Below are 17,975 nucleotides of genomic sequence, written 5' to 3'. Positions count from 1 at the left end.
GCCCAGGATGTAACACTTCACCCCATACCATACAACACATAATGGAAGACTGCATTATACACAATCATACACGCAAACAACACAACATACACTCTATAAAGGATTTGTGGGAAAACCCAGTTTCGGCTGTGGCCTTCCTTGGGGAGACGGGACTGCTCGGATAGACAGTCTAGGGAACGACAACAACAACAACTTGTACATGTAAATGGAGCCTGCTCAGGTGACACAGAGATAACTTATGGTGTACCACAAGGTTCAATTCTGGGACTGCTTCTGTTCCTGGTCTATATCAATGACATGCCAGGTGCGGTGAACTGTAAGTTACTGTTCTATGCAGATGACTCCGCACAAACTGTCTCAGGTAAGGACCTAGTTGAAGTAGAAGAGGCCCTGAGTGTTGTACTGTCATCTGTCCAGGACTGGCTCATAGATAACAGGCTGTCTTTACACCTTGGTAAAACTGAAAATATTGTCTTTGAATCAAAACCCAACCTCAGGAAACACCACAGTGTACAGGTCAAATGTGGGGGTAATATCTTGGAGTCAAAACAAGAGGTAACTTATCTTGGAATACCCTTAGATCAGTCCCTCTTAGGGAATGCCTTAATGGATAAAATTGTATCCAAGTGTTCACATAAGGTTAAATTTTTGTACAGAAAAGCCAGAAATTTTGATATGGAAACAAAGAACCTTCTGGTCTCAGCCCTGATACAGCATCATTTTGATTACTCTTGTAGCTCTTGGTACAGTACTCTGAGCAGAAAAAAACAGTCTCAGCTACAGGTTGCACAAAATAAGATCATTAGATTCATGCTAAATTTACCTCAATGTAGTCATATTGGTATAGAAGAATTTAGCATAGTAGGAATGTTACCTGTAAAATATTGTGTCCAGCAGCTGAAACTAAACCATGTTTACAATTTTGTTCGTAATTCTGCTCCTTCATATGTGAGCTGTAATTTTACGTTATCTGTTGAGAACCAAACCCAGAACAGTCAAGAGCCAATAAGTAACTCATACAGGTTCCTTCACCAAAAATAGCTTTCACTTCACAGGTGTTCAACTGAGTGAGTGCTGTGTGAATGCCAGTGCCAGTTGAAAATACACTAATAAGACTGTTTTCAGTGAGTAGGATTAAATAACATCTTAATGAATGGGTGAATACATCGAAAGTGTACAGTGAAAGTTCCAATGTAAATCCTCTTAGATTTCTAGAGATAAAACGATTTATAATATTCCATGTTGTCCCATTTGATACAAACAGGGTATACTTGTGTAAGATGTGCTTCGATGATCAATATGGAGACAAGAAAGACGCAATGCTCGAAGAAGAGGAAGCAGAGAAGGCCCTTGTTTGGCAAGAAAATAACCTCCTAAAAACAGACACAAACAAAAACACCCAAAACAGGATGAACAACAGCACCTCTCTGGACTCAAAGACACAGATAAGCATAGAAAACAGGGACTCAGTGACCCCCAAACCAGAAACACACACCCCACCAAACACAATTTCTGAACTAACCTTAGACACAAAATAGTGAGAGAGGCAGAGTACAAAACAACCCCAGCTCTACTTGCACAAAGCAAATAACACAAGAACCACACTCATCTGGGGCAATTTCAAAGGCTCACAACACAATAAACAAGGCCAGAGAGAAGGAGCAGGAACAATCACAAGATAAAATGCTTAGTCTAATAAACAAAGGAGGAAATAAGTCCACTAGTGAACAAGATAATTTGTCTAGTTCAACAAATAGAGGAGGAAAGGACTCCACTAGTGAACAAGATAAAATGCCTAGTTCAACAATGGGTGAAATAACTCCACTAGTCAACAGGAAAAGAATCTCAGAGGTAAAATAACAAAAACTTGCTGGTTTTATATATGCAACAAGTGCAGGTTCCATGGGAGTGGTAAGGGGTGCAGATATGCACATCCTAGGGCTTGTCCAAGGCTTCTCAAGTTCAGTTTTGACAGAACAAAGGGTTGCACCCTTGGGCAGAAGTGCAATTTCTACCACCCAAAACTTTGCCACGAGTCTCTGAAAAAGGGCACGTGCAGCCGAAACAACTGCACATTTACACACATATATGGAACTCACAGAATCAATAGTCCAGAGGTTCCCAGAAATGAAAGCGAGGCCCAAATGAGAAAGTGACAGGAAGAAAGTCAAAATCAAAGGAGAGGTTTTTTAGATACAGCAAAGGAAATACAAGCCCTTCAGGCACAGATGAACCAAATCTTACAATTAGTGCAAAAACAACAACATTCACAGCAGCAGCAAATGATGGTTGACTCCAGTACAACCAGCAATCAACGCAAGGCCGCAACACTTTCAATGGCACCCACACCATCAGTGGCCAGTTCAAGGTTTCCCAGTAAGGTCAGCACAGGCTGCACACTAGGGAAATATCTTCTATGCAATATACAGGGCCTCTTCCCCACCTCAAATCAAACTAAAGTGAGATATTTAGTAGAACTAGCCAAAGAGAGCGATTATCTCTTCCTCTGTCTCACAGTCACATCTTAATGCAGATATAAAAGATGAGGCAATCAAAATAGAGGACTATACCCTGTATTGCACAGATAGAAGGGACAGAAGTCATGGGGGGTAGTGATATACCTCTGTGATGATTTAGCTGTAAGTGCAAAAGTGCTAAATACATACTCAGCTCAAATGAAATTATACAAGTAAAAGTGCCCAAAATGAAGTTGATACTAACATTAGTTTATAGACCACCTAACTCCAAAACAAATAAATTCACCAACATTCTGAATAAAATTAGAGAGAGGATAGAAGAAAATGAAAATGAGCTCTTAGTGCTAGGGGATTTGAATCTACCAGGGATAAGCTGGCATTCGAGGAATGTACAAGGTGGTAGGGTCAGTGACCAAATGCAAGCTCGTGAACTGGTAAAGCTTGCAGACAACCACCACTTAGAGCAAATCGTCACAGAACCTACACGTCTGAACAATACTTTAGACATTGTATTGACAAATCAGTGATGAAATATACACAGTAAAAGTGACCAAAACCATTATGTCTGACCACAACCTGGTGGAAGTACAGACCCACATACCAGAGATAACTCAAGGGAAGGATGCGAACAATAATACCAAAGAAGTGAAGAACATCCTTAGCAGTCTGAAATCCATAGCGACAAAATCCACTGGAACTCCCAGAGTGATAACCTACAAAAGGTGGACTGGAGGAAAATTACTGAAAACAAAACCTCAGAAGACATGCTAAATCTACTAATGAGGGCTTGTGAGGTGTCCTGTACAAAATTTATTCAGGCTAAGCCTAGAAAAGGAGACAGAAACTTGATACCCTGGGATAGAAAAATCTTAATGAGGTGTAGTAAGCTGACTAAAATACTCATGTACAAGTCAAATCCAGTAAATAACAACCAAAACATAGAAGAAAAGATCAAAGAACTAGAATACAAACTTAAAGAGTCACATGAAAAACAGAGGATACATGAAGAAAATAAAGCAATAGAGGCGATAAAAGTGAATACCAAATATTTTCATGCATACGCACAAAAGAAACTGAAGACACAAGTCAAAATTAGTCCACTTGAAAAAGACAATGGTGAACTAGTGAATGACTCGGCCATGATTGCAGATATGCTGGTAAGACAGCACGAAAGTGTGTTTAGTGTACTGGTGCCTGAAGAAGTGGTAAGAAACCCAGCAGATTTTTTTTAAACAGATGGGATGAACAAAAACAATTTACATCTGAGGACATAATAGAGGCCATCAATGAACTCAACCCAAACTCAGCAGCAGGCCCAGACAACCTACCTGCAGTGTTCTTAAGTGTAAAAAGGCAATAGCTACTCCGATCAGTATAATATGGAGAAAATCACTAGAGGAAGGTGCCATGCCATCAGCACTTAAGGGGGTACGCGACACCTGGAGGTCATTTTCTAAAATATTTAGAGTAAAGAGCTGAAACTTCTCAGGTAAATAGGTATCCATATTGCCTACATTTTAGGTGAAGCAGAATGATGTATGTACACATGTACACATGTACGTATACCAGTAGCGATATTTAAAAGTGCACAGCACCATAATACGTGGACCAATTTGTTTTATATTTTGGCTATGATTAGTCAGTAGGCACACCTAGGGCCGGTCATTGAGTAATTGAACAATTTCCTTTATACTTTTGTATACAGGCATTTCAATTTTAATGTCTGGCAAAAATCGTGAAAAATACAATTTTTTTGCTCGTTTCCATTATTACTCCGAACTCTTTCATCCTATTCAAAATATTCGAACGATCGGCCCTAGCAGTTACTAAAAGTAATATTCCCTGTAAGTTTCATCTAAATCTGATGTATATTAGATTTTTTATGATTAAAAAAAAGTAGAAAAATATCGAACGGAGATATGGCAACTTGAAATATGAATATATCTGTAACTTGCTTATAGTTTCACCAATTTGACTGATTTTTTCATGGCTTAATTCTCATTATATAATAAGTACAGTAAAAATTATCAACATATTTTAATTATAAGTACTTTAAATACTGAAAAACTAAAGTATAAGTATGTCACAGTAGTGACGACGCACAGACGACACCATCCTATAATTTGCTTTTTTGCACCTTTGGCGGTTTCTTCATATGAAACCTCACTGCTGGGGGTCTTCAGGGTATCTAAATCATTGGAAAGAGGTTTATTTTCCAGTAGTGGGCGCCTTCTCTTTCCTCATCAGATTCCCCTCGCCAATCTATGTTGGTAGGGCACCCCCTCCAGCATCATATGATGTCCCTTCTTCTTTCTTCTTCCTGTATAGCCTTGATCTTTTTCCTCTTGCTTTCTTCTTTGGATTTAATCTTCCTCTTTGAATTGTTTAGTCTAATGTTGTCCTTTACCTCTGACACCGTCACAGAGGTGCAGGTGAGGGCGGTGGTGGAGTGAGAGGGGGTGAGATCTTTAGTCGTCTTTGACTGCTTGCCATCTTTAACTGCTGTTTTTTGTCATTGTGATGTTCTTTTGTTCTTTTTGCTACCCATGATGACTGTACTAAAGAGTAATATGTACTAGCTAAAGTAATAGATTGCAATGAGAGCTCATGAGACATGCGTACTTCCCTTTTCAGAGCTAGCCGGGAACTAACGCTTAGTTTCGCACAAAGTTGGCGAAATATTCTCCCTCCACCTTCCTCCCTTCCCCTCCACAATCATATTGGCCGTTGATACACTGGGCGAGTGTAAATTCAATCAAATTTCAACGTTATTCGCTGCGCCTGAAGGTCCTAAGTGGCACGCCTCCCTCTAGTGTGGGTTGCGCCTTTAAATCTGTCCCTTTAAACCTCACCCAGGACCTTTAAATTACGCGCGGCTGGAAAATTATTTGTCGGGATTTATTTCTAAGTGGTATACGAACATTTTGAACACAGTTTTGAAAAATGCCATATCTTGACCAAATTCACCCCCCAGGTGTCGCGTACCCCCTTAAAGAAGGCCTAATTACCCCCATTTTCAAAGGTGGTTCAAGGGGTATGGTATCCAATTACAGGCCTGTTTGCCTCACTTCCCACATCATCAAGGTGTTTTAGAGGGTGGTTCGGAAGTCCATAGTAAAATTTTTGGAAAGGACTGGCCAGTTCAACCCTGGCCAGCATGGCTTTTGCAATGGTAGATCATGCCTCTCCCAACTCTTGGACCATTATGCAAATGTATTCGAGAAAGTAGCAAGTGGGGAGAACATAGATGTAGTGTACCTGGACTTTGCGAAAGCGTTTGATAAGGTGGATCATGGGATCTTGCTACACAAAGTAAAAAAGTGCAATATAAATGGTAAGCTCAGTATTTGGCTCAGAGACTTTCTTCATAATAGGAAACAGTGGTAGTGGAAGGCACACACTCCAAAGACTTGACAGTGATCAGTGGAGTGCCACAAGGTTCAGAGCTCAGACCACTCTTATTCCTAATCATGATCAGTGACATAGACAAAGATATAGCTGACTCAAAGGTCACATCATTTGCAGATGACACTAGAATATCCTGAGCAATATGTATTGTAGAGGATGCAGAGAATCTGCTAAAAGACCTAGAAATAATTTGTGAGTGGTCAGATGTCAATAATATGAAATTTAACCACAATCAATTTGAGGTATTGAAATATGGTCTAAACATAGATTGCAGAAATTTTATATACAAAGTAGGAGAGGAAATAATAGAGGAAAAAGAGGCACTCAAATACCTGGGAGTTTGGGTGAGCAGTGATTGTAAATTCAAAGAACACATAGCCCAAACTGCAAAATTTGGTAGAAAAATGAATGGGTGGCTTCTACAAACCTTCAAAACCCAAGCACCAGAGCACCTGTTACCACTATGGAAGACCCTCGTGGTGTCAAAGATGGAGTATGCCTGCCAGCTATGGTCACCACATAAGATCAACGAGATCCAAGAGCTGGAACAGGTTCAAAGAGTGCTTGCCAGGAGGATTGACAATGACTCAAACAACTACTGGGAGAGGCTGAAAAACCTCCAATTATACTCTCTCCAAAGATGCACAGAGCATTACATCATTATGTATACCTGGAAGATACTTGAGGGCACTGTACCAAACCCATCGCCAGGGGACTTCATGGCACAACACCACCCTAGATTTGGTAGGACCTGTGCGAGGAAAGCCATAAGCAGTTGCTCTCAACACATAAAAATGATCCAGGCAGAGAGCTTTTTCAGTGTTGGACCATGTCTCTTCAATTGTCTACCTAGAAACATAAAAGACCTGAAAGGAGCCAGCACCGAGGCTTTCAAGAGGAGGTTAGACTAGTTTTTGGCAACGTTGCCTGATGAGCCTCCCATACTTCACGGCCTGACTTCATGGGGAGCTGCATCAAACTCCATTACTGATCAGCTTTAATACCTGAAATACGAGCAGAGGTGTGGAAGCGGTGGGTCCCCTGACTGGCCATAACATAATGTCTCTTTGGTCAAATTACATGAAAATCACACACATTCTAAAGAAAATAGTTCAAATAATTCAACTATATGCAGTTTATTACACTAACAACACAATAGTAAGAAACTTAATAGTGTAGTTTGATCCATACCACCAGTGATCATAGATGGCGGGCTGGACGGTATTCGTGGCTGTGGTCGGTAATTTTGCAGAGGATAAAAACGTAACTTCTCTTTGGTCAAATTACATGAAAATCACACATTTTAAAGAAAATATGTCAAATAATGCAACTATATGTTAATTTGTTACGGTATTCATAGCTGTGGTTGGTCATTTTGCAGAAGTTAAAAACATAATTTCTCTTTGGTCAAATTTCATGAAAATCACACATTTTAAAGAAAATAGTTGAAGTAATTCAACTATATGGAATCTATTGCAGTAATAACACAATAGTAAGAAACTTAATAGCGTGTAGTTTGATCCATACCACCAGTGATCATAGATGGCGGGCAGGACGAATCGTAGCTGTGGTCGGTAATTTTGCAGAGGATAAAAAACGTAACTTCTCTTTGATCAAATTACATGAAAATCCCACATTTTAAAGAAAATGGGCCAAATAATGCAACCATATGCTAATTTTTTATATAAAATTGTGCATTTGAGCAAAAACTGTCCTTGATTGGGTTTGGTCGGTAATTAATGAGTCGGACGGTATTCGTAGCTGTGGTCGGTAATTTTGCAGAGGATATAAAATGTAACTTCTCTTGGATTAAATTACATGGAAATCATACATTTTAAAGAAAATATGTCAAATAAAGCAAGCATATGTTAATTTTTATATAAAATTGTGCATTTGAGCAAAAACCATACTTGTTCGGGTTTCGTCGGTAATTAGTGAGTTGGGCGACAATGAGGACGAGCCGGATGACATCTACTTTGCAGGTAATGATTTATTAAACACAGGTTAGGTTAGGTTAGGTTAGTTTAGTTTAATTTAGACAAATTTATAATCCTTACATTTCTTCGACGTCGGCATCTACCATAACAAACGTGGCGTACCATTCGTCGTACACAACTTCGTTACTTAAGAAATCTGTTTTAGCACCTTTTTTAGTTTTTCATTTCCGCACACAAAATTGCATATTACATTGATATATTTTAATTTACAAAATTAATATTTTTCTATTGCTATATTTCTCCCATGGTCGAAACTAAAGATTTACCGAAAACAGGTCAAGTAATGCAACCATATGCTATTTCTTATATAAAATTGTGCATTTGAGCAAAAACCGTCCTTGTTTTGGGTTTGGTCGGTAATTAGTGAGACCCCTAATCATGGTACTACACTGCACTCATACTGTTTTGGTACCTTTAAGTAATATTCTGTTGTTCCTGATGCATAATGCAATGTTCCTTTATAGTTTATTCTAATTATCCTAAAATCTTGGTCTCAGTCCGGTGTGTTACAAATCATTTTAGTAGTACTAATACTATATTAACAAATCTATAATAATATTATTTTTATAGCTTACCACTGTGACTGTGACGATTTTCTACATTTCAGAAACTTAAAGTTATCCTTCCTTGGATGTTGAATAAATAGTTCATCCTGATTACGTTAGAAACAACGCAATACACCCAAGTTCCCAACCCATGTACCCCAAAGTTTTTGTTGACTTCCCCAACTGACAAGTGTAAACAAGCAACATTGTTTACAAGGGGTAAAAAATCAATCCGCTACATACAGCATTATTTCTTCTTCTTATTATTATTATTGTTATTACTATGATAATTATTTTTATTATCATTATTATTATTATTATACTATTATTATTATTGTTGCATAGTGTGCCTGGATGGTTGGTATGCGTGTAAGTGATGCGTGAATCGGAGAGTCGAAGCATAAGCAAGGGGGTATGTAGCGAGGGTATGCATGGGGGGACGCCAGGGGGGGGTCCCGGCGTCGCTCGCCATACCTCGCATAGAGAGAGTAAGCCTAGCATTGGTGTTGAACACACGTGTTAAATCCTCATGTTCGCTAAGCAGAATAAACAAGAGAAGACTGAACTCCTGCCTTTCCCTGATCCGGAAAATTGTAGGCGTGAACTTGTCTTACTCGTGATTCCATGATCACGACCCATGTGCAAGAGAAAAAGGTGAGTTAATGTACATGCGGTAACGTAACAAATGGCGTCAGAAGCGGGATCAGGTTGAAGTGATAAGTGACGATATCGAAGTGATAAGTGGTTTGATATTGAAGTGATAAGTGACTCAAGTGATCATGGATGTCACCGGTGATGATAAAGACATAGAAATTTAGGGTAAAGACATAGAAATTGAGGGAAAGCAGGAGTCGAGTGTCATGGCGTCGATTGAATGTGAGGACACGGTGTTGCACCGAGAGGCTACTGAACATGTATCTCCTCAGTCAGTGTTGCTCTTGGCACAACACTCAGTGGCCGAGATGTTGAAACACCAACAACAGGTCATGGCAGATATGCTTGCGATCCAAATGGATCAACTAAAACAGGTCATGACTGAAGTGAAAGAGGAACTGAGGGCTATTATGGGGGAGAACATGGGATCGTTAGAAACACGTGCTAACCAGTATACTGACGATGTGTACCACCGTGTGAAGGAAGAGGTTAAGGAGGAGGTGGTGGCAGTGAAAGAAGAGGTTAAAGAGGAGATGAAAGCAATAGGAGAGCGGTACCGTGAGCACATGCAGACGTGTCTTGACAGGGTATCGACACTGGAGGCGGTTTTGGTGAGACAGGAGAATGGGGAGATTGCAGCCAATCTCGATACCGTGACATGGTGCAATTTTGCTGAGCGTCGCGTAGCGGTGAGCACAATCACCCCACCACCCTCACCTCCTCGTAGCCTCTCGCCGCCACCAGCGTCTCTACAGCCGAGGGGCGATTGTTGCCACGTGAACCCAGGGGACGACCTCACAGGGAGACGTCTGGGGAGTCGTTCAGTTGAATTGCAACCCCGGGGGGCATGTGGAGGTGGTGAAGTCACGCGGTACGAGAAAGAGAGAAAGGTGATTGAATATGACGGGAAGGTGTCTTGGGACGCGTACCAGGCACAGTACGATGTGGTTGCAGCTCGTCATAGTTGGTCACAAGAAGAGAAGGCCTTTCAGCTGGTGAGTGTGCTGAAAGGGCAGGCGTTGGAAGTACTGGAGCACTTAACCCCCGCTCAACTGCGATGTTACGACAGTGTGGCTGGGGCTCTCTGGCGTCGTTTCGGCTGGAGGCGGCAACCAGAGGTGTTCCGGGCTCAACTGAAGACGAGGAGGCGAGGGAAGGACGAGACCCTTCCCTTACTAGCGCAGGACGTGGAAGCGCTAGTGAGGGGCGCTTACCCCATGGCCACGGAGGACACCGTGGACATGTTGGCCAAGGACTGCTTCGTGGACGCTCTTCACGATAGGCAGTTACAGATCCACGTGAAGCAGGCTGCGCCCAAGAACGTGAGAGAGGCTTTGGCAAGGGCAGCGGAGTTTGAAGCCTTTCTCATGAGCGTCAGCCCTGCTGCTCCCCCTCCCAGCGACGCGTGGAAGCGTCGTCCGAGCCGTGCTTGGGCCAGGCGTGCGCAGGCAAGTAGTAAACCATCTCAACCTGGTGGGAAGGTAAGCTCCAAGCCTTTCAAAGGATCGTGCTTCAACTGTGGTCAGGTAGGTCACAAAAAGCACGACTGCAAGAGGAGGGCACGGTCGCTGGAGGACGGAATGCGACCGGTGTTCGAGCCCCGCTGCTGGAATTGTGGAATACGAGGACACAGTTCCCCTGAGTGCCGCCAGCCCAAGGGGGTGACGCCGTCGGCGGGAAACTTGAAGCAGCTGGGGGCCGGGGCACCTTCCCAGCAGAGCACTCGGGCGCCCCAAGCCAACTAAGGTGTCGTCAGGTGGCGGCGTCCGACGCCATCAAGGTGACAGGGAGTATCAATGGACGGCAAGTGGAGATGGTAGTGGATGCGGGGGCAGAGAGGACCTTCGTGCGAGAGGGAGTCCTACCAGAACGTGGTGTGAAGTGCGTGGGTCAGCAACTGTGCGGAGTTACAGGAGACTGTGTACCGGTGAAGGGACCGGTGTGGGTGAATCTGGCCGTAGGCAGGATGACTGAACGCCTGCATGTACTTGTGGCGGAGATGGAAGATGAATGCCTGTTGGGGTTGGATTTCCTTAATCGCATGGGGGCGTGTGTTGATCTCCAGGAGGGTAGGATGTCAGTGAGAGGCTATGAAGTGCCTTTGAATCCTAATGGAGAGCTCGCCACGAGGGATGAGGTAAGGGAACCCAGAGGGCAGAGATCTCAGGCCGTCAAGTCACCCAGCAAAGGTAAAGCACGGAAAGGAAGAGTGGCCCGCACCTCTGCTACTACAACCATGCACCACACCGCATCCACCACTATCGCCACCGCTAACAGCAAGATGGAGTCACCGAAGGAGGAGAAGAAACAAAAGGACCTACTAGAAGGCCTGCTTGAGTACTTGGAAGACTTGGCGGAGAGGAGTATTACGCAGCTGACAGCTGAGCAGGCGAGTAGAGTGAAGGCATTACTTGCACAATACCGTGACGTGTTCAGCAGTGGAGACATGGACTTGGGTCGCACGTCATTGGTTCAGCACAGCATCTTTACCAGAGATAGTCCTCCCATCAAGCAGGCGCCTCGTCGGGTCCCACCAGCAAAGAGAGAAGAAATGGAGAAGCTTGTCCGAGAGTTGGCAGCAACGGGAGTGATTGAGCGGTCAGACAGCCCGTGGTGCTCGCCGGTAGTCCTAGTGACGAAGAAGGACGGAAGCCGTAGGTTCTGCGTAGATTACCGGGCGCTGAACGCCGTCACTGTCCCTGATGCTTATCCTCTCCCCCGCATCGACGAGACGTTAGACGCTCTCAGTGGGGTCCAGTGGTTCTCCACGCTGGACTTGAAGTCAGGCTATCATCAAGTCGAGATGGCGCCTGAGGATAAAAAGAAGACAGCCTTCTCGATTGGGCAAGGCCTGTGGCACTGGAATGTGATGCCCTTTGGCCTCATGAACGCCCCTGGAGTCTTTGAGCGTCTCATGGAACGTGTACTCGACGGTATGCAATGGAAGGCGGTAGTCGTCTACCTAGACGATGTGCTGGTGTTTGGAAACAGCTTCGAGGAGGAGCTGGCTAGGCTCACAGAAGTGTTCAGCCGAATGAGGAAGGCTGGCCTGAAGCTGAATCCAAAGAAGTGCACTCTATTCAAGTCAGAAGTGCCGTTTTTGGGACATGTCGTCGGAAGGGAAGGTGTGAGGACGGACTCACTCAAGGTCACCGCTGTGGAAGGATGGCCAGTCCCTCAGAATGTCTCGGAGCTGCGCAGTTTCCTGGGCTTGTGCACGTACTACCGGAGGTTTGTGGCAGGTTTCGCCACTATCGCCGCCCCACTGCACCATCTGACGAGGAAGGGAGCAGCTTTTGTGTGGAGCGAGGAGTGCCAGCAAGCTTTCGTGGCACTGAAGCGAGCGTTGGTGGAAGCGCCGGTGCTTCCCTACCCACAAATGGGCTTGCCGTACATTGTGGACACGGACGCGAGCCAAGAGGGTGTGGGAGCCGTGCTGTCACAGCTTCGTGATGGAAAGGAGTATGTGGTGAGTTACTACAGTGCTAAGTTTAACAAGGCGGAAAGGAACTACTGCGTCACACGGAAGGAGTTGGCAGCGGTGATGAAAGCACTCGCTCACTTCCATCACTACCTGTATGGTACGCGCTTCACCATTCGAACGGATCATGCCGCCTTGAGATGGTTGAAGACGATGAAGGAACCGGAAGGACAGCTGGCCAGGTGGATTGGAAAACTGGAGCAGTACAACTATGAGATCGAGCACCGACCTGGCCGGTTGCATAACAACGCCGACAGCTTAAGTCGCCGTCCCTGCCCACCCGAGTGTGTGCATTGCTCACGGCGAGAGTCTGAGGTGGCTGTGCGGAAATTAACCGTCGCTCACAGCACCACCGAGGCAGACGAGAAGTGGAAGAGGGACCAACGAGAGGATTCTGACCTGTCTCTGGTGATTGGGTGGTTAGAGGCCAGCAGTGAAAGGCCTCCCAAAGAGACAGTATCACCCGAGAGTCCTGCTACTAAAGGACTTGTTGACCAGTGGGAGGCACTGAGTCTGCGAGGGGGGTTCCTACACCGGCGTTGGACGCACGCACGAACAGGAGAGGTAAGCTGGCTGGTAGTAGTGCCATGCTCTCGGCGACAGGAGCTGCTGAAAGAGATGCACGAGGGTAATACCAGCGGCCACCTGGGAGTGAAACGCACTCTCGAAAAGTTGAGGCAGCGAGTGTACTGGGTTGGCATGCGATTGGACGTGCAGGAGTGGTGCAAGACTTGTCGTGTGTGCGCCGCAAAGAGAGGTCCCGCCCACAAGACTCGTGCCTCCCTGCAGTTATACCACACCGGGGCGCCGATGGAACGCCTGGCTGTGGATATAGCCGGCCCTTTTCCGTGCACAGAGAGAGGAAACAAGTACCTGTGTGTGGTAATGGACTACTTCACGAAGTGGCCGGAAGTCTGTGCTCTACCTAACCACGAGGCAGAGACTGTAGCTCAGTTCCTTGTGGAGGAGGTGTTCGTGCGCTATGGAGTCCCAGGGGAACTGCACTCAGACCAAGGACGAGAGTTTGAGTCGCGGGTCTTTAAGGAATGCTGCAGTCTGCTTGGCATCAATAAGACTCGTACTTCTCCCCTGAGGCCCCAGAGTGATGGTATGGTGGAGAGGTTTAACGCGACGATTGTCCAGCAGCTGGCCAAGTACTGTCAGGAGGACCAGCGCGACTGGGATTTGTGGGTTCCGTACGTACTTATGGCCTATCGTTCAGCTGAGCATGAGGCCACGGCATTCACGCCAGCCAAGTTAATGTTTGGCAGGGAAATTCGTCTGCCAGTCGACCTCTCTACCGGCCGACCACCGGGAGCAGAACTTCCACATACGTACAGTGATTACGTGAGGACGATGCAGCGGCGCCTGGAGGAGGCTTCCCGCTGGGCGAGGCAGCATCTGCGAGTGTCAGGTCAGGCTATGTGGAGGCAGTACCAAGGTCGCGCCAGAAATGCAGAGCATCAGCCCGGCGATATGGTCTGGCTGCATAATCCACAGAGAAAGCCTGGCAAGTCACCGAAACTCCAGTCTGACTGGGAAGGACCATATAAAGTGACTGAAGTAATATCCGCAGTGAATTACCGACTAGAAATGCCTGGCAGAAAACGGGCGAGTAAAGTAGTGCATGTCGATCGGTTATGGAAACACCCAGGCGAGGGAGAATTTACCTGGGGTGAACGTGATATAGATTCGAGAGACAGTGACAGTACTAGTAGTTGTAATGATGGTGATCATAGTCCTGATGTTGAACGCGAATGTGAAAGTGATAGTGACACTGAAAGTGACGAAGGTGTAACACATGAAGACTCGGAGAAAGAAAGTGAAGATGGAGTAGAGAGAGACCAGAGACCTGGTCGACTTCCCAGAAATAGGAAGCTACCAGCGTGGTTAACGGACTATGTGATTGACATTTGATGTTATTAATGTGTTAGGATATGCCATTTGATGTTATTTGATATTTGGATATGTCATTGTATGTGATTAAGTGTTCTTAGTATATGTAATGTTTTCCAAATGTAGAAGTGATGTTTTATTTTCTTTTTGATACAGAATGTTTGTTTAAGTTCTTTTGTAAGTTTGTAGGTGAAAGCTGACGGGTCGTCAAGCTTTGTAGAGGGGGATAATGTGGCGAAATTGCATGTATGAATGTTGCATAGTGTGCCTGGATGGTTGGTATGCGTGTAAGTGATGCGTGAATCGGAGAGTCGAAGCATAAGCAAGGGGGTATGTAGCGAGGGTATGCATGGGGGGACGCCAGGGGGGGGTCCCGGCGTCGCTCGCCATACCTCGCATAGAGAGAGTAAGCCTAGCATTGGTGTTGAACACACGTGTAAAATCCTCATGTTCGCTAAGCAGAATAAACAAGAGAAGACTGAACTCCTGCCTTTCCCTGATCCGGAAAATTGTAGGCGTGAACTTGTCTTACTCGTGATTCCATGATCACGACCCATGTGCAAGAGAAAAAGGTGAGTTAATGTACATGCGAATACGTAACATTATCATTATTATTATTATTATTATTATTATTATTATTATTATTATTATCATTATCAATATCATCATTATTATTAATTATTATTATTATTATTATTATTATTATTATTATTATTATTATTATTATTATCATTATTATTATTATTGCTGTTTTGTTGTTGTTCTTGTTGTTGTTATTATGTGAAGGAGGATAGGGAGGGAAAGGTAGTTGCAGTGAGAAGCGCTAAGAAAATGAGAGTGAGGAAAATGGAAGAGAAATAGGGAAAGATGAAGTGAAAGCAGCTGTTAAGATGATGAGGGCAGGTAAGGCACCCGGTCTGGATGGATGCCATGCAGATTGTCTCAAGGAAGGAGGTACAGTTATGGTGGACTGGCTGGTGAGGTTATTTAAAGTTGTTTAAGAGAGGGTAGAGTACCGGAGGACTGGAGGAGTGCCTGTGTAGTTCCGCTTTACAAGGGAAAGGGGGACAAGTGTGAGTGTAGTAGTTTCAGAGGGATCAGCTTATTAAGTGTAGTTGGGGAGGCTTATGAGAGGGTCTTGATTGAGAGGATTAGGAGAGGAACAGAGGGAGTAATTGGTGAAGAACAGTGTGGTTTTAGGACAGGTAGGGGTTGTGTAGATATGTGAGAAAGCTATAGGAAAAGGTAAGGAGGCTTTTTGGGCTTTTATGGATATGGAAAAGGCTTACGACATGGTAGACAGCAAGGAACTGTGGGAGGTACTGCAGATATATGGGATAGGAGGAAAACTGTTAAGAGCAGTCAGGAGTTTTTACGAGAGTAGTAGAGCTTGTGTTAGGATTAGAAATGGAGAGAGTGAATGGTTTGAGGTAAAGGTGGGACTTCGTCAGGGATGTGTTATGTCGCCCTGGATGTTCAACGACGATGATGATGATGATGATGATGATGATGATGGTGATGATGATGATAATAACAATAATAATAATAATAATAATAATTATAATAAAAATAATGATGATGATAATAATAATAATGATAATAATAATAATAATAATAATAATAATAATAATAATAATAATAATAATAATAATAATAATAATGATAATAATAATAATAATAGAAAAAAATAATGATAATAACAATAATAATAATAATAATAATAATAATAATAATAATAATAATGATAATAATGATAACAATAATAATAATAATAAAAATGATAATAATAATAATAATAATAATAATAATAATAATAATAATAATAATAATGATAATAATAATAATAATAATGGTAATAATAGTAATAATAATAATGATAATAATAATAATAATAATAATGGAAATAAGTTTACATGCTTTTTTGTGTTATCCGCGGCAATTGCAATTATTATTTCGAACTATATGTTCTTGTCATTATCTACACCTCATGTATGTTGATTCTTTGCCAAATAAACTTATTATTATTATTATTATTATTATTATTATTATTATTATTATTATTATTATTATTATTATTATTATTATTATTATTATTATTATTATTATTATTATTATTATCATTATCATTAGGTAAAGGTTGCAAAAAGGAGAGGAGATGTGAAATGGGGTAAGAGTTTGAGAGAAGATTTTGAAAGTAATAAAAAAATGTTTTGGAAAGAAATTAAGAGAGGAAGAGGAGGCGAATCAAGTAGAGAAGAAAAGGTAAAAGGTGCAGATGGAGAGATGATAATGGAAAAAAACCAGTAAGGGGAAGATGGGCAGAATATTTTAGGGAGTTGCTAAATGTGAAGGAGGATAGGGAAGGAAAGATTGCTGCAGTGGGAAGTGCGAAGAAAATGAGAGTGATGAATGAGGAGAATGGAGGAGAAATAAGGAAGGATGAGGTGAAGGCAGTTGTTAAGATGATGAGAGCAGGTAAGGCACCTGGTCTGGATGGATGCCATGCAGAATGTCTGAAAAAGGGAGGTACAGTGATGGTGGACTGGTTGGTGAGGTTATTTAATGTTTGTTGGAGAGAGGGTAGAGTGCCGGAGGACTGGAGGAATGCCTGTATAGTTCCTCTTTACAAGGGAAAAGGGGACAAGTGTGAATGTAGTAGTTTCAGAGGGATTAGCTTGTTGAGTGTAATTGGGAAGGCTTATGGGAGGATCTTGGTTGAGAGGATTAGGAGAGGATCAGAAGGAGTAATTGGTGAGGAACAGTGTGGATTTAGGACAGGCAGAGGTTGTGTAGATCAGATCTTTGTGGTAAGACAGATATGTGAGAAAGCTATAGGAAAGGGGAAGGATGTTTTTTTGGCTTTTATGGATCTGGAAAAGGCTTATGATAGGGTAGACAGAAAGGCACTGTGGGAGGTTATGCAGATATACGGGATAGGAGGAAAGCTTCTGGGAGCTGTCAAGAGTTTTTATGAGAGTAGTACAGCTTGTGTCAGGATTGGAAATGGAGAGAGTGAGTGGTTCGAGGTAAAGGTGGGACTTCGTCAAGGATGTGTTATGTCGCCCTGGCTGTTCAACTTATACATGGATGGGGTGGTGCGAGAGGTAAATGCAAGGGTAGTGGGCAAGGGATTGGAGATGGTTAAAGAAAATGGAGAAAAGTGGGAGGTGAGCCAGCTGTTGTTTGCGGACGACACTGCGCTTGTGGCAGGATCGGAGGAGGGATTGAGGAAGTTGGTGACAGAGTTTGGGAGAGTATGTGATAGAAGAAAGCTAAAGATAAATGTGGATAAAAGTAAGGTGATGAGATGTACAAGGGGTGAAAGTGGCAGTAGACTGGAAGTGAGCATTAAGGGAGAGCGACTGGAGGAAGTGGATAGTTTTAGATACTTGGGTGCAAATGTGGCAGGGAAAGGTGGAGTGAAAGTGGAGGTAGAATGTAGATTGAGAGAAGGGAGTAAATGCCTTGGTGGATTAAAGAGTGTAATGAGGAATAGACATTTGGGAATGGATGCTAA

At 43.4% G+C, this 17,975-nt stretch overlaps 2 protein-coding genes across 4 annotated transcripts in view; one reads left to right on the top strand and one right to left on the bottom strand.

Moving 5' to 3' along the window:
* LOC143039912 (uncharacterized) overlaps positions 1-17,975 on the bottom strand; it is a 290,898-nt gene that overhangs the window by 239,226 nt on the left and 33,697 nt on the right. For 2 of the 3 annotated variants that reach the window (XM_076210272.1, XM_076210270.1), the window contains exon 1: positions 8,458-8,619. The exons of the other annotated variant lie outside the window; for it this stretch is intronic. The gene's annotated coding sequence lies outside the window, so the exon portion shown is untranslated. Of the gene's footprint in view, positions 1-8,457; positions 8,620-17,975 lie in introns of those variants that run through there. 3 annotated transcript variants of the gene reach the window in all.
* Positions 6,101-6,796, top strand: LOC143039753 (uncharacterized). The gene has a single exon (XM_076209994.1). It carries the CDS (start codon positions 6,101-6,103, stop codon positions 6,794-6,796), a length of 696 nt encoding a protein of 231 aa, XP_076066109.1.

Source organism: Oratosquilla oratoria, chromosome 27 (assembly GCF_046742065.1).
Source record: "Oratosquilla oratoria isolate Oo_2021 chromosome 27, ASM4674206v1, whole genome shotgun sequence".
Classification (NCBI taxonomy): domain Eukaryota; kingdom Metazoa; phylum Arthropoda; class Malacostraca; order Stomatopoda; family Squillidae; genus Oratosquilla; species Oratosquilla oratoria.
Note: the sequence above shows the minus strand (reverse complement) of the source record. Positions and strands in the feature narration are given on the sequence as shown.

What these genes read in the sequence shown, in the direction of transcription:
- LOC143039753 (XM_076209994.1), top strand. Translation starts at nt 6,101, where the DNA reads ATGAAATTTAACCACAATCAATTTGAGGTATTGAAATATGGTCTAAAC.